This window comes from Microchirus variegatus (assembly GCF_963457635.1).
Source record: "Microchirus variegatus genome assembly, chromosome: 5".
Lineage (NCBI taxonomy): Eukaryota > Metazoa > Chordata > Actinopteri > Pleuronectiformes > Soleidae > Microchirus > Microchirus variegatus.
This window is the reverse complement of record NC_139806.1, coordinates 19,043,079-19,066,738: the sequence shown is the minus strand read 5'-3', so window position 1 is coordinate 19,066,738 and position 23,660 is coordinate 19,043,079. Positions and strand designations below refer to the sequence as shown.

Sequence of the window (23,660 nt, the reverse complement as noted above, 5' to 3'; positions counted from 1 at the left end):
GAAATGCCTCTGTAAACTTGCCAGCCTATTAATTAGGAATTAATTCTATTTATTTTATCGTGCATATGGCGTCTATGCTGTAAACATGGGGGTTTGCATGAGGGCTGTAGAACTGAAGACAACTTAACACAATGTGTTTAGGGATGATTCATGCTCTTCCACAAGCAGACTGTATATTTTTCTTTCATTTCGACAGAGCCTTCGATGAATTGCTGTGCTCAAAGTGCCAACTTGAGTTTTTGTTGGTGCGTTTGATTTTAAGAGCATTTCCACAGATTGTCACTGCTGCGCTGCCACTCCGTGTCATCTCTTTGTCTGACAGTCAGTCTTTCACTCACTCACTTATTATAAAAGACTCCGATTCAGGACACATGACTCGGAATGGTGAAAGGCCCTTCACTCTTTGCCCTGAAAAGTACATAAAAGGGCAACAATCTGGTTTACTGTAGCAAATCAGGAGTCAGTCAGACAAGGCAAACGTTTCAGAATGACAAAAAAATAAAGCAGGTCAAATGCAACTGAACACAAGGAGACAGGCTGCTAGAAAGCTTGGATGTGAACTGACAAGACGAACTGGTGGGTGGAGCCTTTATACTGTGAGATGATGATAATGAGGAACAGGTGTAACATCTGGGAGTGGCCTGCAATCACTGTGGCAGGAGAGAGGAGGTGGAACAGGGAAAGAATCACTCAGTGCCACAGAATAACTAAATGCTTTGTCTGTGTACATTAGTATGTATTATTTCACATCATTTACTTTGATGTTATGCTGCTCTGCCTCTGCGGTCGCTTGTGCGCAGAAACAAGACACGAACGTGTCGTGTTGGACGACGAGCTTTCAGCACTTTGAACAGCATTTTTTTTCAGGTTTATCTGCATGAATCTGCTTGAATATGACCTCACTCATTCACTCACTCTCTTTGCCTCTCTCCCTCCCACTGCTTTCAGGAGAGATTCTGCGTGGGCTCACACTTGAGTTTCTGCCGTGTGCTTAATACCTCCCCGCTCTCTCTCACACACACACGCTCTCTCACACTTCCCAATGCCATCCAAAGATTTTATGAGTTTGTATATTTCATATCTCTGCGCGTGTAAAAGAGGGAGAGGTGGACAAAATGTGGAAGATCATTTTGACTTTCAGTATCATTTTTATGGCTCACTTCAAACATTACATGGCAGAGGATGTTGACCCTCTCATCAGTGAAAGTGTTAGTGGTGTGGCTCACCAAATTGACTTGGCTGATTTAGATGGAAAAAATGTAAATGAAAATTTTCTCTTTTGTGGGGAATTATTGTCACACTTGAGATAACTTGAAATAATAAATTATGTTTTTGCCGTTGCTGTAAGAAACATTGAAATAAGGATTTCTGTTGATCGTTGGTTAGAGATTGCTTGTTGGTTGATCCGGATGCTGTTTTTCAGGGTTTGTGTGTGTAGGTGGAGGCACATCAATATGAGTGTGGGCAGATGTGAGTAGAGATGCCTGCCAGGTGAATTCAGTGTGCATTCTTTGTCTCTCACCATATAAGTCGGGTGTACTACATAAATACAGTATGCTGTGCTGCATACTGGGTGCAAAACTGTCTGTTGTCACGTTAGAATAACTAGTGCAGTGACTGTAGGAAGTATGTATTCCTATAGTGGGAGCTGAAGAAGATTTTTCAGTTATGGTAATGCATGATAAGGAATGTAAAGGCTAACATAATACAAACACTGTGCAACCTCATTAGGCACAATGCAAATTTTTGCCATTCATTCACTACAGCTATCTACGCTAATTCTAATCAAAAATTGAAAACAATTGCATTGTGCCTAATGAGGTTGCACAGTGTTTTTATTATGTTAGCCCTATGCTAACGCTAATCATAGCCTCGCTAACACCATGTTCTGCGTTGAACCGTGTGAAAATGTCTCACCCACCGTGAGGACAGCCTCTTCACTCCCACCTCCCCGCTCCAGACAGCGCAGCTGCTGCTGATGAGCCGCTGCCTGTCTGGTGTAGCGTGATAAGTCAGCAAAAATTGAAATTCCTCTATAAAATTAGTCAGGGTGGTCTGACGAACGGTCAGCGAGATATGCCTGTCACAGACACACAGACAGACACACAGATACAACTTGGTCTATAGCTAGATATGATAAAATTGTCCCCATGAGGAAATTTCTTTTGGGTGTTGACCATGACCACATATTGCACGAATCTCAGTATTGCACAGATCCTCACATTGCACTGCAGATAGTTTTGCACAGAAATTAACAACATATTACACAGACATAATATGTTATGTCAATGGTGAAATCTTTGGATCAACTACTGTGTCTTCTTCTGGGTGGTGATGCTGGCACTCAAAATCAAATTCCTTCTTTCCTCAAATATAACAATTCTTCCCCACAACTGTCCTTGAGTTGCATCTTTTCTCCCATTTTTGTGATTTAATTTACAAAACATAGACAAACTGAAGAAAAGATTGGGCTTTGCACCAGATTTAGCCTATTTTATGTGTCCCTGGTGCATTTTTTTATATGTCCTTTTCTTTCTGCATCACAATGTAAAGCACGAATCAACTCTGCTATATGCATACCTGTACTAAAAGTGTTTGTGCGTGTTCTCCACCAGGATCCTGGCCACCGCTGGTGCCCACATGAACATCCCAGTTGACCTTCGAACGCTGAGGGCTGTTCGAGTGCTGAGACCTCTCAAACTCGTCTCTGGGATCCCCAGTGAGTCATATACTGTCCTCTTGTATGGCACTGTCAAGGTCAAACAAATTGCGGCACATAACCATTAGTCATTCTCCTCCTTATATTTAGATGTTTTCCTCGTCATCAATGCTGGCATTTCAGATGAGTCATTGATGGAAAAAAAGCTCTTTTTACTCTGTGGGAAAACAGTGTTCAGAAACAGTGTCACTTCGTGGTTGTTAATCATTATGATCATCTCCACTTTGCTTTTCGTGTCATGTCAGGACCTTTGAACAGGAAATGGACAGTTTACCTGGAATTTGATTATATTATTTAATGGAGTGTCCCTCTCTTTGTGACCATTTTTAGGCCTCCAGATTGTGCTGAAGTCCATCATGAAAGCCATGATCCCACTGCTCCAGATTGGCCTTTTGTTGTTCTTCGCCATCCTCATGTTTGCCATCATTGGTCTGGAGTTCTACAGCGGGAAGCTTCACCACACCTGCCTGCCGTCTGACGACATTCTTGGTACGATCCACATCCACACAACAGTGCCTTCCTTTTGTACCGCAAAGAGGGCAGACCATCAACCATACAGGCTTTTTAAAAATGTATTTATTTTTTATTATAGTTCAAATAAATCGTTTTACTTGAGTTTAAATATAACATAAAGCATACCTACCATAACTGATTTGCCTTCGGGTAAATCAAATATATGATCTCAAACAGAAGGGTTGTGTTTGTCTTTGAGGAACTGACACCTTCCACAGTTTGCAGCAGCAGTGAGCTCAGGTGTATCATTAGAGTTGATCCTGGCTTAATTAGTCAACAACTACTCTGTAATCACAAGCCACACCATGGTATTTACTGTCATTGCCCAGAACAATGCAAGATGGATTGTGATTTAAAACCTGAATAAGTTGACAGCATTTAAAGCTGAAATACCATATTTGTCGTAAGGTCCCCCAAAACCATCAAAGATTCTTACACCCCATTCATTCTCTTTAAAGCTCACATAAACGTAAACACGTAAACGAGCCAATAGGAATCTCTCTTTTCTAATGCTGTCCTCAGCCATGATATTTCAGACTGAACTCTCACATCCAGAAGACAGAGTGTGTTGTGATTGGCCAGCCAGCGTAGAGCCTTCCCAACTGTCTTGTGATTGGCCAATACCCGGAAGTGGCATAATCAGCACACCCGCTCTCAGAAGCGCAGCACCCCCCTCTGGAACGGTGGATGCACTGCTACTCATTATCAAAACATTGTTTTAACAATGTTTAAAAATAGCTTCGTCACGACTCCCAGCCACAGTCCCTTTTATGACTTTGACCCGGAGTCAGACCCAGAGTCAGAAGACACTGTCGCTCGTGAAACACCTCCACAACGGACGTTATTCTTCTTCTGCGGTTCAATGTACGCAACCGGATGTGCCCGGACTAGTGCCCGGAGCAGGAGGATCTGCTGTTCAGGAGAACTGCTGTTTACGTAACCGGACCGGGTGTTTTCAGAGATCTCGCTGAGCCGGACATTACAATAAAACACAGCGTTCTCAGCAATGGCTGAACTGTTTGTTTCGAAACTTCAGGGCTTCGTAAACAAGTTAATGACGCAGATACACACTAAATTAACAGCGTTAATTGGAACTTCCGGTCTAGGTCCGGTTTAACCTCTTCTTCGCGGTTGCCCCCAGTAGGGGCGCGTCACACGCAGCGACAAAAGTGTCATAAAACCATATCTAACTTTTAAAAAAAACAGACATGCTGCATACCCACAGAAAGGTCAGAAACTCAGCTAAAAGTTCATATTAACCATTCTTATGTTCACATATGTAAACTATAAAAACATGTGTTGACTGGACAGCTGAGAATCCACAGATTCCAGCGGTACCAATTTTTTATCACTCTACGACCAAGATTCACGGACCCAGCCCCAAAATTTGAGCAAAACAACAACTGACTTTCAAGAAATACAAGCAGAAATGTTGTCTTACCTTTGCTGTTTATCAAAACAAGTTATTTCCACCGGAACAAAACCACTTCTAATGAGGAACTACACTTTCCAGCATGATTTTGGGACTATTCCCGGTCATTACAGAGCGACATTAGATCGTTCTGATTAGAGAAGGACAAATGTACGGACAAATGCGTCGTATGCATTATGCCCTTTTGACTCACCAATGAAGTGATTCACACGCATTTGGAGTCTGATTCTACCGGTTTAGAGGTTTAAAACAAGCTGTCAATCACCCAAATTGACAGAGGTAAGCCAGAGCTATGGTGCTGCGTAACTGAAGATGCTGCAGTCACAGAGTTGTTATTACACAACGCACAGGGAGCATCGATTTACAGAGAGTTATCATACTTTTTTTTTTCAAAACAAGTTATTTTTATACAAATAGTGTCATGTAAATATAATTAAATGGGTTTTAATAATGGTGCCAAACTGTGCCAAATGAGCCTAGACGCCTAGACATCTCTTTACTAAAACCTGTCATTTTACTCTGCTTCACTTCAGCAGCATCAGACTTTGCACAGCTCATGTCCACATGTTGTTACATGACCTCCGTGTGTTTTTAAGCTCCTGCTACATATTTACAGTGAAACTTACACCTCTGGTGGAATCTCACAAGCGTTATCTTTATTTTGATAATAAGATAATCCACATAGAGCTTGTAACGGCAGTGATTTACTCTATTTAGTTTGGGCATGTCATTTTCAAGCAGGGACTCCAAAAAGAGGGTCAGGGAAGAAGAGGCTATTATATTTTAACATATAAAATATGTTTTTTAAAAATTTGTTTCAAAGGTTCAGCTGCACCACAGCTTACAGTTTACAAATGTTAGAACTAGTTTGGACACAATGTGGGCAGAGTCATCACTGCACGGCTGCATGAAACTGCCATGACTTTGTTATACACGTGAAACACACATACGAGTGACTAGTGACTTGTAAAGCAGTTGTTTTCAGTGTAATTGAATCATAAGAATCACTTAATTAAAACTATTCATTCAGTATTTCCTCTATGACCAGAGCACAGACTCCATCTGACACGGTCACTGGAGTGAAATATAATGGCAGGTTTTGTGATGCCTCTCGCCGCTCGCGATCAGCAGTGCTGTTGCTAAATACACCAGACACTGTTACATTTTGAGATTTTAGACATTTCCCTGGTAATTGTTGGAGATGAACCCACATTTTTAGGATTGTTAAGTCTTCTTAACTGATCTACAGTTCGCCATTGTTCGGCTTGATTCTTGTGCCGTATGTCTGGCACATGCCTCTTCCTGTGATGGTACTCTGGCCATCAGTGACCGACATTCTGACGACGTCATGCATTGAAGAAATATAATTATAACAGTGTCTAAAAACATCCACCCATCCATTTTCTACCGCTTTATCCTCCACATGAGCTGTGCCAATCTCAGCTGACATAGGGCGAGAGGCAGAGTACACCCTGGACAGTTCTCCAGTCCATCACAGGGACACATATAGAGACAAACAAACATTCACTCTCACACCTACACTCTTTGAAATAAGGGTTCCAAAAGTGTACTTCTACAAGGGCTGAGGTTCTACCTGGAACCATTTGCTTCTAAAAAAAACCTTTCCTGAAGAAAGGGTTTTTCAAGGGTTCTTGGTAACACTAATGGTTCCAGTAAGAACCATTTTGATCCAGAGAACCCTTTAAAACCCCTTTCCTGAATAAACGGTTTTAAAAGGGTTCTTGGTAACACTAAGGGTTCTCCTTTTTGGTTCCAGGTAGCCGAAGAACCTTATATGGTTCTACTTAGCACTTTGATTTCTAAGAGTGTACAGTCTCTCTCAAAAAAAATTGTCCTGGATCAACAAAAAGGCAATTTACCAAGAGTGCACCTGCGGCAAGGATCTGTGCCTCGGGAGCACTAAGGGTTAATGAAATAATGAATGAAACCTTTGGTTTTAACCACACATTTAATCAAACAATGTCACATTTGCTTCCTAATATCAATTTTCTCATCTTAGTCTCGAAAAGGTAAAGCAAAGTGTATTTCTCAAAATGTCTGATTCAATGTATGGAATTGATACTCATGCTGTGATTGATGCCAGATGGTTTGGTTAGGCAGGAAATAACTGGGGTGTGAGGAGTTAATGTATACCACATACATCATGGCAGCTTGTAATGTAGATTCTACATATGGAGCTGATTTAATTTATATGGAACGGGATGGGTCAGTGGTTGGCGGTGAACCTGGGCACCCAGAATAATACACATTAGTCTCCATATTAAGCGTACAGTACATCAACAGACGACTGGAACATTTACTACATCCATCTTTTTTTGTGTAGAAAATGAGACCGTTGACTCGTCAGAACTGGCTTTTGCATGTGGAGTGAGGAAGTGTCCGGAGAGATACGACTGCAACGACACCTGGATCGGGCCCAATGACGGCATCACGCAGTTTGACAACATCCTGTTCGCTGTGCTCACGGTCTTCCAGTGTATCACCATGGAGGGATGGACAGCCGTTCTCTACAATGTGAGCATTAGCTATTCAACACATGAAAATGAGCATCACAATGATTGCGATAATCAATGACTGATTGTTGGGGATTTCAGACCAATGATGCCTTGGGTGCCACATGGAACTGGATATACTTTATTCCTCTCATCATCATTGGCTCATTCTTTGTCCTGAACCTGGTGTTGGGAGTCTTATCTGGGTGAGTGACATATATTATGTACATATATACAGTATGTTTCTTCCTGTTTTCTGGAAAACAAAAGCTATTTTCATGCTCTCATCTTCAGAGAATTTGCCAAGGAGAGAGAGAGGGTGGAAAACCGGCGGGCCTTCATGAAGCTGCGCCGCCAACAGCAAGTGGAAAGAGAACTGAACGGCTACCGTGCCTGGATCGACAGGGCAGGTACTGAGCAGCAGAACATTTTTACATCTTATACAATCTTTTTTTATTTAGTTGCATGCAGATATATACAGGCAGGGTTTGTTATTTACAGTGACTAGAAAAAGAATGTGAACCCATTTTCTGTGAATTTGTCATAAAAAGTGATCTGTTCGTCATTCAAATCACAAGTAATAACAAACACAATGGGCTTGAGCTAATAACGCACAATTAAAATAATTTATGTTTTTATTAAACTCATTCATTGTCTACCGCTTAATCCTCCACCGCTCTTCTGCTCTACATGATTTTCGCTCTGTTTCTCAGTATAGTGGTGTTTAGATCCCATGACATCTCCCACACTGAACACAGGAAGTGATTCATTAAATGTCAGAACAGATGGAGGCAACAGCAACATTGTGCTAGTAAAGCAAGACAGCTGCAAACAGGTTGGAGTATGACTGAAAACAAGCGCCAAGCAAACTTAATTCTGCTGTTTATCTAATGGTTTTGCAGTTTGATGGGATAAATGATTTGTGTCCCTGCACTGCTGGTGTATACACACAAATGCTCCCTCACATAAATCTGATAGTATTGCTTGACAGAGCCCATTTTCAGATGGAGGATACAAATAACTGACATCCTTTCTGTTTGTGAAGACCGAACTGAGGCAGAATAATAACATAATCAACAACTACACCAAAACTGAGAAAAAATGTTAAAAGGTGCTTTGAAATTTGGACAGAGCCAGGTTATCTGTTCCCCCATTGTTAGTACTATGCTAAGCTATGTTTTAACAGCTGCTTGTGGTAATGGTTTCTGTACTGACCCTACAAAGAGAAGTGTATGAACATATTTCTCAAAATATCTTTTCAATTATGTTCCACATTATGAGACAGATACTACTCACACACACACGCACGCACACACACTCACACACTCAGGAATCTACATCTCTAGACTCCCACATCGGCAGAGGGTGAGGAAAAGGTGACACTGACTCACTGACTTAAATGTGTGCACGTGTACAGTAAATCTGCGCACTCACATTCCCATGTGTTTGTGTGTTTCCATGCATGTATGTGAGAGAGAGATACGTGCTGTGCATAGTTAATGTGCACAGATGTGGGAGAGTGTGGGAAGGGAGAGAAGAAGAGCTCTTTCTGTGAAGAAGATCACACTGGCCTCCAGAGCATGCAGTGCTTACATCAGTTTGGCCTCAGCTCTTGTAAATTAAAGTAAAAAATAAATAAAAATGCAACACTGACAAGTATATTTCTATGTCTGATTATTTTTGTCTTCGATAAAAACAACATAGAGTATAAGCCTGTGTATACAGTAACTTCTAGTTCCATTTCATTACAGAGGAGGTGATGCTTGCAGAGGAGAATAAAAATTCAGGGAGATCACCATTGGATGGTGAGTTTCACACCTTCACACCTACAACTAACACCTGTATCTGTAACACTGCTATTTATAACTGTAAAATTCTTCTCTTAGAGGTTGTACCACAGAAAATACACACACATCTAATAACGTTTTAATCCGACAAAATGTCTCGTCAATGAATCGTTGTGCACAATAGGATATATTGGACTGAAGGTATCCATGGCAACAATGCTTAAGCGTATGGTATATCAATGTCATATTATTGAGTCTCAATGGTGAAACAGACCAAAAAACACACAAACATAAAAAGCCTGTAGGTAAGTGACCATGGTGAACTTGTGTCTCTATAAAGACACTAATGGATAGCTCTAATGCCCTTAAATGTACAGTCACGTGCATGCAGTGTATACAGTACTTAAAGACATGATTCAGATCATGTTTTAAGAAGGCAATACAGAATAAACTATTGTGAACAATAATAATAGCTAATAAATGCTAACTAATAAGTCTTACAATAACTTGGCCAATTATCTGTAAATGAGACCTCTTCTAAGACAGCTGTATTTATCAATGTGTTATGGAAATTCTTTGTCTTGCGTGAGTTTAATCTTTGTAAATAGGACTAACTGTCACACAGAACGCACGCATGCAATCTGTAGGAGAGAATGACAAAGAGTCTGTGCAGAGACATTGTTCTATTATAGTCCTATGAGACGAAGGGTGTGTTTATCTTTCCTTGAAGAAAGGAATCCGGATTGTGTAGCGCTGATATCAAAAAAGAGATAGTGTCTGAATCTAAGCACACATTATAAAAGGTAAAGCCAATTTTCCATTACATATGCATCTGTTAATGTCATTTTTTTTGTATGTATACTTGCAGATACTGTATATTCTTTTGAAACTTAACTTTTGCTCATCATTTATTAGTTTTAAAGAGAGGGAGTAAGAAGACTGGTGCAAGAAGAGGAGCACCCGGGGATGACAAGTATATAGACAGTGAGTTGTATTATCGATCTTAAATGATTTACCTTTCTCTGAGATCTTGAAACTTTATTGTATATTCCACCTTTGTTTGACCAAATCTTATTACCTTCCTCTTTGCTCAGACATGTCGCGATCGAGGATGAACTTCCGCAGCGGCCGGCGCGGTCCTGCTGCCTACCTGCGTCGCAAAGAGCGCATGTTGCGCATCTCCATCCGCCGCATGGTGAAGACGGATACTTTCTACCTGATGGTGCTCAGTCTGGTGGCTCTGAACACCATCTGTGTGGCCATCGTCCACCACAACCAGCCCGACTGGCTGACCATCTTCCTCTGTGGGTTTTCACGTTTCTTAGTTTGTTCTCTGTGGTTTGATGCTAAAATGTCATGTCTGATAAATTGCACTCCTGCCTCATTCTCCTTTTCTTTCTTTTTTTTTGCTTTATAACCACCAGACTATGCAGAGTTTGTTTTCCTGGGGCTGTTCTTGGCTGAGATGTTTTTGAAAATGTATGGTCTGGGTTTCCGGCTCTACTTTCATTCGTCTTTCAACTGCTTCGACTGCGGGGTGAGGTCCTCAATCTCTCAAACTAGTTAATATCAAAAAGAAAAAAAAATGTGCTAATAAACTGAGGATTTCTGACATATCATAGAATTATTTCTCTTCTTCTCTAACTACATTTTAACAAAGTAAAGTCTTTGCCTCTATCATCTCTCAATGCTGTTTGAATTGGTGAAGAATAAAAAGATTTTAGTCCTACAGTTAGGGAAAATTAAGGGCAGTTCAACAAAAGAAAGCGAAAAATTAGGGCTTAACACATGAAATGGGGTTGAGTTCACTTAAAACGTGATGTCAGGTGTTTAAAAAATGTTCTAGCTGAGTGGTTTTGCTCAAGGTGTAACAATATATCCTCCAGCCAGTGTTAATGAGATGGTGGTGTAGTCCTTTTAATTTGGCCACAAGGTCACATCCACCAGTACATTCATTATATCTGATATCTTATCTCATATGTTTTTCAGGTTATTGTTGGCAGCATCTTTGAGGTGGTTTGGGGTTTCTTCAGACCTGGCATGTCGTTTGGGATCAGTGTTCTTCGGGCTCTGAGACTTCTGAGGATTTTTAAGATCACAAAGTAAGTGTGACAATTTGAACTTTATAGGTCCCATATTATGCAAAATCAACTGTTTTGGCAGGGTGATTGAACTGCTGTGGTGCTTCATTCTTATGATATTTTGACCAAAGCATCTCACAGATATGTTCATTAGGGAACTAGGTTAACTTGGAGAATTAGGGTATAATATGGGACCTTTAAGACTGTGTGGTTTTTTTTTGTAGATAATTGGTGAAAAAGACACAAAAAGCAGGCCATGTCTTTTATTTTTCTGTCAGGTACTGGGCCTCCCTCAGGAACTTGGTTGTGTCTCTCATGAGTTCCATGAAGTCCATCATCAGCCTGCTGTTTCTTCTTTTCCTCTTCACTGTGGTGTTTGCTCTACTGGGGATGCAGCTTTTTGGAGGAAGGTAAGAGAAGATTTACGATGTCAAAATCCTCCCCTTTGAGTCTTTAAGAGTAAATATTTGTAATAAAGGGGTTCAATGAACTCACAGGAGACCAGTAAAGAGACCAAGGACTATATATAACATCAGTCTTTCTCTGACCCCACAATAAAGTATCTTGAAGCAATAAAAGCCTTGGTGAGCTTTTCTAAATCTGCAGTAGAAATAAATGACCTAATCTAGGTTAGCCTCCAATGGATAAAGCACAATATGAACGAAAAATCTAACAAAAAATGTGAGAATTACACTTACGATTAACGCAGACGTCTTTCATTAGACGATTGTTCATGCTATTAGTGCTGGTGCTATATGGGGTGAAAATGATTCCCATTCCCATTTTTGTACATAAAGCCGGGTGTCATTGGTGTATGGCAATGCAAGTTTTCCCTCAGTGGTCATCATTCAAGTACAGGAGGAGCACAAGAGGAAGACATCGAATACGCTTTACAGAAGATGGATTTGTTCAGTAGAAATTGTATCTGCACCCTGTAAACTGTGCAGCAGTTTCTTCAATGGATTATTTGCTAAAACTGAGAGGAAATGACATAAAAATAGCATGGCCTCCTCCTCCTCCTCCTCCTCCTTCTTCTCCATCTCCTGTTCTTCCTTGGTCACACCTGACCCTGTTTTCTATGTGCCTCCCCTCTAGGTTCATCTTTGAAGAATACACTCCCACCAATTTTGATACGTTTCCAGCTGCCATCATGACAGTGTTTCAGGTTTGGCTCCCACAGATCCCCTCATTCTGTCTGCTCCTCCATGACACATTGCACCCTGGGATATTTCTCACCCCAGGCGCGGATTAAACAACTCTGCTAACTCGCTCTCCACCCCCTGCCTCCGCTATCATCCCACACATTCATGCTCACATATGCACACATGAATATCAGACAAGTGAAACGTGAACAAACCCACATCAGATCTGCTACAAAACCAACTGCACTGTGAAAGAGTGTTTTGATCAGCACACATAGTAATTATACATCTTGCTGCCATTTTTAAAAGCATATCTTCATCAGATTTGTAGATAGAGATTATATCTTTTAAGCCAGTGTTGCCTTGGGTCTAATATGAGCAATATAATTATTCATATTTAATTATTGCTTGTCATGTGCATTTTCCTTCAGATTCTGACAGGTGAGGACTGGAACGAGGTCATGTACAACGGGATTCGCTCACAGGGAGGTGTGCAGTATGGCATGTGGTCGTCCATCTACTTCATTGTCCTCACACTGTTTGGAAACTGTATCCTTGTTAAGCCCTTTCACATGTGATTGCAGAGCGCTGATCTAGCATCTTGACATGTTTGCATGGTGTCTAAATAAATATGCTACTGAATTTATCTCTAAAAGAAAAAGATATAGACACCTTTTGCCAGTTTCTCAACAAATTAAACCAAATTTTATTGTGTACATCTCTGTACAAGGAAGAATGTGGGACCATTCAAAAACATTGAACTACGCACTATTTACGTGACACATTGATCCATGCATTATGTACGCATACTAACAAAAGTCAGTACAAACATTTAAAACATCCATTACAGGTACCAGGATATAAGATATGCAAAGGTACGGACAAAAGGCATTAACACAATGATGTGCACATCTCTTTCGCTCAAGAATACTGTGTCTGCATGCCTCGGGTCGTGAAATTGGTGTAAAAAAGAAATACTATTATTGTATAGCTAATATCGATCACTATAATAATGTACAAGAGCTTTAAATATTATTCAAAAGCCCATAAAAAACTATTTCTTCTCTAAAGCTTTATCAATAAAGTTTATCCATTAAGAGAGTAAAAGCTACATATCTGTATGTGTGAGTGTGTGTTTGTGTTCTTAACTGCCTTCCTGTCAGACACACTGCTAAATGTCTTCTTGGCCATCGCTGTGGATAATCTGGCCAACGCACAGGAACTGACAAAGGTTTGCAACATTTGAAATTCTCACTGATTCAGATTTAAAATCATCATCATTTCCCTAGACTTTAAAGACCTTTGCACGGCACTACTTATGACAGGCAAACTGAACCTATACTGTATAGAATCATACATTTGCCTTTGTCTGTCTCAGGATGAAGAAGAGGAAGAGGAGTTCTTCAACCAGAGATATTCCAGAGGCAGAGACGGCTTGATCTCAGAGTAAGTTATTAGTGGATAGTTTAAACAAGCGATAACCCCCGAGGTTTCACAACACATAAGTAAATCTTAGTAGTCAAGAGTAGACGCTTTCCTCTTCAACAAATAGTTCATTTGATTTGGACTGATGAGTTTTTTATGTAGTGCAGTCAAACTAAGATGTACTTATGCTGTGATAAAAACTGATGGTGATCCTGAATCCTCTGTTATGGAGAGGAGATACCACTGAGCCTATAGACTGAATTGATTGTGGACTCTATGAATCAGTGAAGCAGACTTTATGCTTATGTTTCCTCAGCTGCATGGTGAATGCAAAAAAAAAAAAGACAGAACAGCATGTCTAAGGCATTGATGACACGACACAGTGATGAATGTGTGTTTAATGTGCTTGATTGAAAAGCATGACCTGTTACGGACTTCTTCTGTAACTGCCTTGACCTATATGACTGGAATGGAGTAGCCTCTTTTGTTAATAACTTTCCTGCTCCTCTTATTGACCTGGTGGCCTTCCCATAGGTCTAATGATCCAGATAGTCAGGGGGAGGAGGAGGAGGCATTTTTCAGAGGATATTGGGAACAGTTGGGAGCTCAGTGTGTCACTCTGCTGGGAGGAAGCACACTTTGGAGTGTGTCAGATTTTAGTGAAGCCTCCCTACTTTGTCTGATTAGCACTGAGCTTTTGCAATACTGTGACACCGGGAGCATTAGTGGCCTGAAGTGACTGACCTGCCCCTTTTTGAAGGAATTAATTCATTATTTTTGCATGACTGTATTTTCTATATTATTTTTCCACAAAATGTTCATTAATAGACCTGTGAATGTGCTGTTCCTGCTCTCCAGGTGGCCACTTATTTGTGTGAAAAACAACTTGCAGAGACTTGAAGCTTGCAATTAATCGCCATGGTGTTTTTTATTCGCTTTTTTTTTTCCCCTCATCAAACTTATGTTAAAATTAACAGCAGGATTTTCTTTTTATCATTGTTGGGACTCACTACACATTAGAGGCCTTCCTGCTCCTTCCTGTCCATCGTTGTACTGACGTACAAAAGGAGGCAGAGTCCACACACCTACGTTTCATTGGCCTCTATTGAGTTTCTGTGGCGTGGAATAAGAGTGTAGTTCCTGTAGCTTATGTATTTGTATTCTGTTGGCCTTGCACCTTCAGAAAAAAGGAGGTGATGTGCAAATGATTTCCTTTCTTCAAACATACCTGCACTTCCACCGCAAATTAGTGTTAATTTCAATTCTCATTATCATGAAAATTATTAATAAGGATTCATTTTTGTAACAAAATGTTGCCCTGGCTTTTCAACTGTGAGGCATTACCTGTTGTTCAAATTGGTTTAAGTCTCTGCAATTTGATTAAAGATGTCCAGGGCGCACCCCGCCTTTATAGGCGACCCTCATGTGGGTGATAAAGTGGTAGACGATGAATGGATGAACCAGTGATATAACTGAAAACAGGAATCGAGAAATCCGTGATAGCAGGTTCTTCACACTCCCTAAAAACATAAAGTTATTGTGAATTTTTACCCTCTTTGTTGACTCTGAATGTATCATTCGTCCGTGACATATTTGAATGTTAGTCTTGTATGTGTCGCAGCTATCGAGGTGCTGATATTAACGTGCATTACAGTGTTTTGATGGTCTCATCACGTTGTCTTGTTTTATGCCTGTTATGTGACACGGACCAAAATGTTGTGTTCAAGGACACCATGTAAGAATTGATTAGAAATAGTCAACATTGAAGGCTGTAGTGGTCGTTAAAGGTTCAGTGTGTCCAGTAGGAGTTATTGAATATTCTGCATACAAAATACCAAATACACTTTATTTTTAAAGGGATTATACACATACATAAGGATGTTTGTATTAAGTGTGAATTCCCTTAAAAAAAAAAAGAAGCCTTGTCTTTGTACATTTGGCTTCATCGTTTGTAAGTCTGTGCCCTCATATATGCCTAGACCAAACCAAGGTCCTCCTTTGTTGCACTTTGCAGTTCCACCTTCAGATGTTATTCACTCATATACACTGGACCTTCAAATCACACATTTACACAAAAAAAAACCTCAAAGATTTCAAACCCTCAAAACCAGTATTTTGTTCTGTGTCACCACAAATGTTTTGTCTATGGTGTAAAACACTAATGTCTTGTTTTCAAATAATCACTCATTGATTACATGGACATCAAAAGAATCTGAATACCAGTAAGTATGATTGTATGAATCTTTGTCACATACAATTTTTCTTGAGTTTTCCTACTCAATTATTGAGCTTATTTTTTCTTTTTCTTTTTTTTAGATATTACACTATTTCTTCTTTAATCCTGCACATTTCCCTCTTTGGTACTTGTGGGTTTTGTTTTTTCCTTTTGATCTGCCCTTTACCCCTCAGGTATTCCAATAGATTTTTGAGTTTTTTTGATGCATTTGTATTTTTTAAACTTGTTTTTTTTCCATGGGATCTTTGTGTTACTTAAGTAAAACTATAAAATCACAGAAAAGGCCTGTCCTTTTCTTTGAGCTTTTATTTTATGTGTTTCTTTTATGTTTTTGATATAACTGGTATGCTGAATGCACATGCTAGTTGTGATGTTTCTTGTCAAAAATTCCTTAACTGTTGGCCTGATAGTGATGTGTTATAATTATACTGTGCTTCTTAGTGGGCGAAGAAGACCCTACCTATACAGGAAACGGGCGATACACAGAGGTCGTCCAAATTTCCCAGATGAACCAGAGATTGTGCCGGTAGCCGCAGACGAACAGCCTCTCAAAGGCTCAAACGCCTTCGCCAACCGCCGTGAGAGGAGGAGAAAAGTTAACATGTCAGTGTGGGAGCAGAGAGCCAACCAGCTACGCAAACGCCGCCAGATGGCGAGCAGAGAGGAGCTGTTTGCCAGCCCTACAGAGGACACTGCTGAAACTCCCACTAACGCCCATGTACCTGCCATTTCATCAGAGGTGAGTCCAGGTCACTTACCTGAGTCTCCCATGTCGGTTGGGATGCCTCTCCCTGAACCCCCAATGTCCATCTCCATCCCCATCCCTGAGCCTCCTGCGGCTGAGCCGCTGGTAAACCTGAATGAGGAGAAAACTGGAGGAGCTAACCACCGGACTACAGGTGGGGGCAGGCACAGGATGGCCCGCAAGTTCAGACCCAATCAGGGCCCGGAGGAAGGGGCCCGACACAGGCGCCACCGGCACCGCGAGGCTCGCACTGAGGTCAAGAGTCTGGACTGTGCTCAATCGCCCCATGAGGTGCCACAAGTGACACGCTCGTTCAGCCAGGAGAGGAAGATACTGGATGAGAGGGATGAAAGAGAGGAAAGAGTGAAAGCAGAGGTGGAAGGAGGGTCCGTCCAAGACGACATGGAAACGTGCATCGTCAATCCATATGCAGAAGTTGGAGAAGAATGCAGAAGGTAAGGCTTGTGTATTTATCGGTTTAGAGGCTTTAAAAGGCACCCCACTTCTGCATGAACTCAGTCTACAGTCTTCACTTAAAATGTATAATTTCTCTATTTATCATTTATTCCACAAATAGATAGTTTTTCTTTCTACCTCAAAACATTGCTCACATGTCCTCTACACGCTCTCTAAACTGGCTGTGAAGAAATCCCATTATAATATGTCTCCAAGGGAGGAGACTGAGACAAAAAAATCCTCATTACTTCAGTAATTAAGCTGCCTTTGCTTTCACCTTTGTCAAATACACTGCCACATGGCAGCAATATTAAACCTTTTTTTGTCATGCTTTGCTGAGTTGGCACTGGTCTCAAAAACTAGAACAAATTGAACAAACTGTCCTGTGGAATCACTGGTTGTTAACCCACAAATCTTGTATGAAGCAAGAGCCATCTCAAAAAGTACTCTTTTGATTCTGACCCTCAGCATTTGCAGCATGATGAGCTCTATGTGCTCCCTTCAAGACAGAGGTGTAGTCTCTGCAAAAAGAGCATGAACACACTCAGATTGTCCTTTGTACTTACTTTAAAGAAATAAAGCAATAATAAGAATACAGCCCTTTAAAGAAATAAAATATGTGAATTGTGATTTGTCTGCATCGTTTATCTGCATCCTATTTGTATGTGTCTGTCAATCTGTGTTGTTTATTGATTATTATATTATTGATTACTGCTGAAAAAGATAAATAAAGTCTTATAATACAACAAATATCATAAAAATGTACTACAATTCAGAATACCACCACTGCTCCGTGCTGCAGTAGTTTCTAAAGTCAATGTTTTTGTTTTCTTCCCTTTGTCAGAGCTGTTGTTCCCGGCGCAGACATCCCTGATCCTCCTCAGTGTGAGCCACTTCTTGACTGCACCTGGTCGGAGCACGATGAAGGCAAACACACAGACCAGTACGAGCCCCTGTGTCAAAACGTCCCGGTGGAGCCGGCCTTAGAAGCCACTGAGTATTCTGTGAGTGCCATGGAGTCTGAACACTGCCCAGTCTCCGTCAAACACAGTAAGTCCAACCTGGAGGGAAGCGTTGTCATCGAGATGTCTGCACAACCGCTGCTGGAGCTCACCCCGATGACAGGTGTGTTCACATCCCACTGCCAACACAGTCTTTACTGTGCATCATGAAGTGGGATACAGTGTCTGTGTCGCTTTTTATCATCGCTTATGTGTGGGTGTTTCTGACATCCGAGTGCCACACATGCACTTGTCTTTTTTTTTTGATGCATCCATTGTTCTGGTGACTCACATTGTTCTCTGTCTTAGTGGCTGAAACATTGTTTTTTATCTCTCCTTTTGCTACCTCTGTCTCTGTTTCAGTGAACAGTAAAGCGCTGCAGGCTTACCGGTCTGAGCAGAAAGGGAGGGAGGAGGATGATGAGGATGAGACAGATGAGGAGGAGGAGGAGGAGGAGGAGGAGGAGGAGGAACCTCCAATTCCTCCCAAACCTGTTGCCCCTGACAGCATGTTCATCTTCAAGGCGTCCAACCCGTAAATCCATTAAATCCCAGACGATAAAAATATTACTTTTTCCTCTTTTTACTGCCATTCACCAAGCAAGTATTCAACATCCTCCCTTTTGGTCCACAGCATCAGAAGGATCTGCCACTATGTGGTCACTATGCGCTACTTTGAGATGACCATCCTGCTTGTTATTGTGGCGAGCAGCATTGCGCTGGCTGCTGAGGATCCTGTGTGCACCAACTCAGACAGAAACAAGGTGAGATCCAGATATGTCTCTCTAGAAGCAAAATGAATGAAATGGGTGTGAATCATTTCTGTCATAGTGTGTGGAGGGACCTCCAGATGCTGCTTGACCATCATTTGAAGCATGAGGACAACCTTTAGGATAAAGTTTATCAGAGCTATACTAACTGGATGGTTGAATATATCAGACGTTATTTTAGTGGGAGGCTGCATCCAAACATTTCTGTAACTTTCTAAAACCTTTCTATACAATGTGTGTATGTTTGAACTCTAATTCCTCTTCGTCCTCAATAAAGCAAAGCTTAAAATCTGATGGAAAAATACAATCCACAAATGTATTCATTGTTAAAAAAATGAATAACGAAAGAAAGAAAATAAAGGCACACACAACTCTTACAGGTTCGATGTGAAGTCGACGTAAAACTGTGCCAGCAACAAAGTGTCATGACACATTTAGTTTCACACACATACAAGGAGGGAATCAGCAATTCTGTCTGCACAGATTTCTATCACTCAGTATTGTGCAAAGTGTCACGAGTAAAGTTGATGAAGCGCATGACTAAAATCGACGAATGAATGAGAGAAAAGAAGAAAGTCACTCATGAAGTAAATAATCCCAGTATAAAAAACCTGGCATTACAGTGTAACTCTTTACAGCATCAAACACATGACTTTTATCGCTGAGATTCTTGCAGCGTCTTTCTTTTATCTTTTCAGCCCCATAATGATGGTTATATGGAGCTGTGCTTTGACCTTTACTGTTTATAAATGCACAGATTCATCCTGTGAAAGGTTATTCTTGATTCTAAAAAGAAAACACACAAAAAAAATCTGATCTAGAAAGATTTACTAATGGCAGCAGTGTTAAGACAGCATTGGTGTTGCAAGAAATGAGTGTTATTTCACCTTGGTGATGAGAGTGTGCCTGACTGACTGATTATAGCTGAGGTGTATGACAACAGTGTCCTGCATGAACTAACCATCCATCCAACTTCTACCACTTTATCCTTCACATGAGGGTCGTGGGTTGAGCTAGAGTCAGTCCCTGTTGACATGGGGCAAAAGGCAGGGCAGAAAGCCTATTTTAACTTTCTTCGTGAATAAGTGAAACTGAAAAATACTGATACAGCAGTGGAACAGCTGCAGCAGGTGCTCCATATCCTGCTAGTGATCATCCATGTATATTGTATGAATAGCTGTTCATATAATGTGAGAAAAAATATATGGATTGGTATGCTAATAAGAGAAGTTAAAACTATATTACATATTACATATGGTGAGCATGTGTTTGAAAATTAGTCTATTTTTATTGGACTGTTTTTTGTTTTGTTTTTTAAATTAGATTTTTTCTTCTTTTTTGCAGGTCCTCCGTTATTTTGACTATGTCTTCACCGGAGTGTTCACCTTCGAAATGATCATTAAGGTAGGCCAATGAAAACACCTGTGACACACTGAAAAAATGTTGCTCCATTGTGGGGGGGGGGGGGTTTCCCGTGTTCTCTTTGCATGTCCTTGAACGCGGGCGTGTTTGTCCTCCAGATGATCGACCAGGGTCTCATTCTTCACGACGGCTCTTATTTCCGAGACATGTGGAACATACTGGACTTCATCGTGGTGGTGGGAGCTCTGATTGCCTTTGCTCTAACGTGAGTCACTGTACTGTGCAGTGCTGCCTGCTGATGACTAATGACTGACTCACTGCGGTAAATCACTTTCTGAGCAAACGGTATTGTTATAAACAACCTTCACTCAAAGGCACTTATTGCAGCCGCTAAACAAACACGAAGGCCGTCTGCTTCTCTGTCAGCGAAGGCAGCTCCGTGCCTGGCTGTGTACAGTGTGTGTAACACAGACTTATGTTCACACTGAAACAAGAGGAGAAGGCGGATTTTTATACATGGGTGGAATGTGTCATGACTGATGTCGATTCTTTTTTCTGTTGTCTTTCACAGCTTTCTGAGAACTATAAGCGTGCGTTGTAATGTACAGGACTGTACATGTTAATTTCTCTGTTGTGAATATAGCTGTGATCCTCTGATCTCTCTCTCAACCTTTTTTTCTCTGTTGTTCCTGGGATTTGTGTCACTGTTGGTGCTCCCAGGAATGTGATGGGGTAAACATTTCAGTCACACTAAATGTAAACTTGTCATGTGCGCCTCTCCCATATTTCATATTTCTTTAATTTTCATGTGTTTTTGTACTTAACATGTTTTATGTTCTACTGCAGAGCCTGACCGGTATCATGGGTGAACTCTTTGATAACATTTCAACAGTAAAAGGCAACTTTACAGCATTCGTATCATTATATGAACTCGAGTTCCCTGATTATTTTCCCCCCTATTTATGAGGAATATTTTGTATTGTTATGGAGTCAATTGGCTGCATTATGTTTCACCTACAATAACACTCTAACCATAAAGTAAAGAAAAGGCATAAAAGGTATGAGAAAGAAAAAACCTTTCGACCCCTGCTGGGCTCCATACAGTTCAGTGCAGTTCTGTGTTTCATTGTGTGTGTTTTTTCATATGCACTTTTTTGTTGATATTTTCCTCTTTTATTTCACTGTGTTTTTCTTTGCACCGTTTTAAACGTGTCTTTGCTGCGTGTCCTCCGCTATTCTCCTCACGACTGTATTTCAATGTTCACAGGAACAACAAAGGCAGAGATATCAAGACAATAAAGTCCCTCAGAGTTCTGAGAGTCCTGCGACCTCTCAAAACAATCAAAAGACTTCCTAAACTCAAGGTATGACATCGGCCTCTCTCCAGTATTCTGATGTTTGAGTCGTGGATCTGATTTTCTTGTGTTTCTTCTTCGCAGGCTGTCTTTGACTGTGTTGTCACATCGCTGAAGAACGTCTTCAACATCCTCATCGTGTACCAGCTCTTCATGTTCATCTTTGCCGTCATTGCGGTGCAGCTCTTTAAGGGGAAGTTCTTCTTTTGCACTGACAGCTCCATGAATTCAGAGAAGGAATGTCAGTAAGTGAATGTTTCCTCGCTGTAGAATTTACGCTTAACTTGATAACGTCAATAAAGAAAGACTTGGATGGTATTTATATAGTTCTTTTGTAGTCTTGAATGACCACTCAAAGTGCTTTACACTACAGCTTGGCTCTCTTTCAGGCATTCATGCAGCACTTTTCTATCACACATCTGTCATAACATCACACCCTACACTCTTAAAAAATAAGGGTTCCAAAAGGGTCCTTCTATAAGGGCTGAGGTTCTCAGCTCTTGGGTTTTCAAGAAAACAGTGGTACAGAAAGGGTTTTCAAGGGTTCTTGGTAACACAAATGGTTCCAGTTAGAACCATTATGATCCAGAGAACCCTTTAAAACCCCTTATTTTTAAAGGATAAAGGATTTTAAAAGGGTTCTTTGTGTAACCCTCCAAAAGGTACCCTCCAGGTAGAACCTTTTTATAAAGATTCGACCTGGAGCCAAAAAGGACATGCCGAAGAACCTTATATGGTTCTCCTTAGCACTTTTATTTCTAAGAGTGTACTGCTGCAGTTGTCAAGATTAGCTTGAGTTTGAGTTTAAGCCCAAGAACACATCGGCAGGTAGCCTAGTGACAAACCTCAGACCTTACAGTTGGAAGACAGCCTGGTCAACCACAGCCAGAAGTATAAAGTGTAGCCTGAACATGTCTTGTAATAATAGATGTAATAGATTCTTCTTCATTAAAACTGACGGTTTAATCCGAGAGTGAAAGTGAAACAATGGCCCAATGTGCTGCTCTGTTCCCTGCAGAGGCTACTACATCGACTACAGCAGAGACAAAAAGGAGGTGAAGAGGCGAGAGTGGAAGAGGCACGAGTTTCACTACGACAACATCTGCTGGGCCCTGCTCACACTTTTCACTGTCTCAACAGGAGAGGGGTGGCCTCAGTAAGTGTACTTTAAAAACTTACACTCTTCATAGTAGAAGTGGGACAGTATGCTTTGATTAGGTTTTGATCATGATACTTTGGTGTCAAGTATTGATAATTGCAATGTTCTAGATCATAACCCACAAGTCCTTTATTCCAAAATCAATGAACATTGCATGTCAGTCAGTTTGATGTTTATCTAAATTCAATGGGACCGTGGTACATAACAGAATGTTTTGTTTTTGTACACAATCAGACAATCACACCAAGTGTTTTTGGTCTTTGCTTTCTCAGTGTTCGCTGAGCTAGTGCTGTAAGAAAATAAAATAAAATGGTTGGCCAAGACACAGCACAAATGGAAAACCTTCATATTAAAATGCTTCAAAGGAAAATGCAAAATGTCTTTTAAAACCCTGGATTACAGATAACTCTGATAAGCAGACCTTCCATTTTGAGGTGAATTGGCAACTGTTTCTGTCATATCACAATTCTGAAATAAATAAATCACAATATATAACTACTGAGTTTTTCCCCACACTCTGACTTCATAGGGTTTCAGCTATTCCTTCCATTCCTTACTGGCTTTTGATGAAATGCTTTGGGAAGAACCTGGAAACATCCCTGGAAAGACCCATTTTCCCACAGTTTCCAACTGTCTTTTCTACTACTAGGGTCCTGCAGCACTCAACTGATGTAACAGAGGAGAACATGGGGCCAAGCCGGGGGAATCGAATGGAGATGTCCGTTTTCTACGTAGTTTACTTTGTGGTCTTCCCGTTCTTCTTTGTCAACATCTTCGTGGCTCTGATCATCATCACCTTCCAGGAGCAGGGCGACAAGATGATTCAGGAGTGCAGTCTGGAGAAGAACGAGGTGTGGCACAGTGAAACACAGATGAATTATATACGGTCTTGTGTATTCAAGTAAAGATCGTGGATCATCCGCAGCTCTCTGTGTGTGTGTCTGTTTGGTTCAATTTCTCTCCA

At 40.8% G+C, this 23,660-nt stretch overlaps 1 protein-coding gene across 1 annotated transcript in view; it reads left to right on the top strand.

Annotated features, from left to right (window-relative positions):
• Positions 1 to 23,660, top strand: part of cacna1eb (calcium channel, voltage-dependent, R type, alpha 1E subunit b) — a gene marked incomplete at both ends in the record, with an annotated part of 53,104 nt that overhangs the window by 20,072 nt on the left and 9,372 nt on the right. The window contains 26 exons of the mRNA XM_083889776.1: positions 2,616 to 2,719; positions 3,050 to 3,208; positions 7,009 to 7,199; positions 7,280 to 7,383; positions 7,472 to 7,587; positions 8,929 to 8,982; positions 9,880 to 9,948; positions 10,059 to 10,268; positions 10,389 to 10,501; positions 10,954 to 11,066; positions 11,324 to 11,455; positions 12,141 to 12,210; positions 12,619 to 12,736; positions 13,351 to 13,418; positions 13,566 to 13,633; positions 16,290 to 17,048; positions 17,894 to 18,174; positions 18,414 to 18,585; positions 18,685 to 18,814; positions 20,165 to 20,224; positions 20,341 to 20,447; positions 20,903 to 20,914; positions 21,450 to 21,546; positions 21,622 to 21,782; positions 22,556 to 22,693; positions 23,346 to 23,547. Of these exons, the coding sequence (XP_083745902.1) occupies positions 2,616 to 2,719; positions 3,050 to 3,208; positions 7,009 to 7,199; positions 7,280 to 7,383; positions 7,472 to 7,587; positions 8,929 to 8,982; positions 9,880 to 9,948; positions 10,059 to 10,268; positions 10,389 to 10,501; positions 10,954 to 11,066; positions 11,324 to 11,455; positions 12,141 to 12,210; positions 12,619 to 12,736; positions 13,351 to 13,418; positions 13,566 to 13,633; positions 16,290 to 17,048; positions 17,894 to 18,174; positions 18,414 to 18,585; positions 18,685 to 18,814; positions 20,165 to 20,224; positions 20,341 to 20,447; positions 20,903 to 20,914; positions 21,450 to 21,546; positions 21,622 to 21,782; positions 22,556 to 22,693; positions 23,346 to 23,547 (3,808 nt within the window). The remainder of the gene's footprint in view (positions 1 to 2,615; positions 2,720 to 3,049; positions 3,209 to 7,008; positions 7,200 to 7,279; positions 7,384 to 7,471; positions 7,588 to 8,928; positions 8,983 to 9,879; positions 9,949 to 10,058; positions 10,269 to 10,388; positions 10,502 to 10,953; positions 11,067 to 11,323; positions 11,456 to 12,140; positions 12,211 to 12,618; positions 12,737 to 13,350; positions 13,419 to 13,565; positions 13,634 to 16,289; positions 17,049 to 17,893; positions 18,175 to 18,413; positions 18,586 to 18,684; positions 18,815 to 20,164; positions 20,225 to 20,340; positions 20,448 to 20,902; positions 20,915 to 21,449; positions 21,547 to 21,621; positions 21,783 to 22,555; positions 22,694 to 23,345; positions 23,548 to 23,660) is intronic.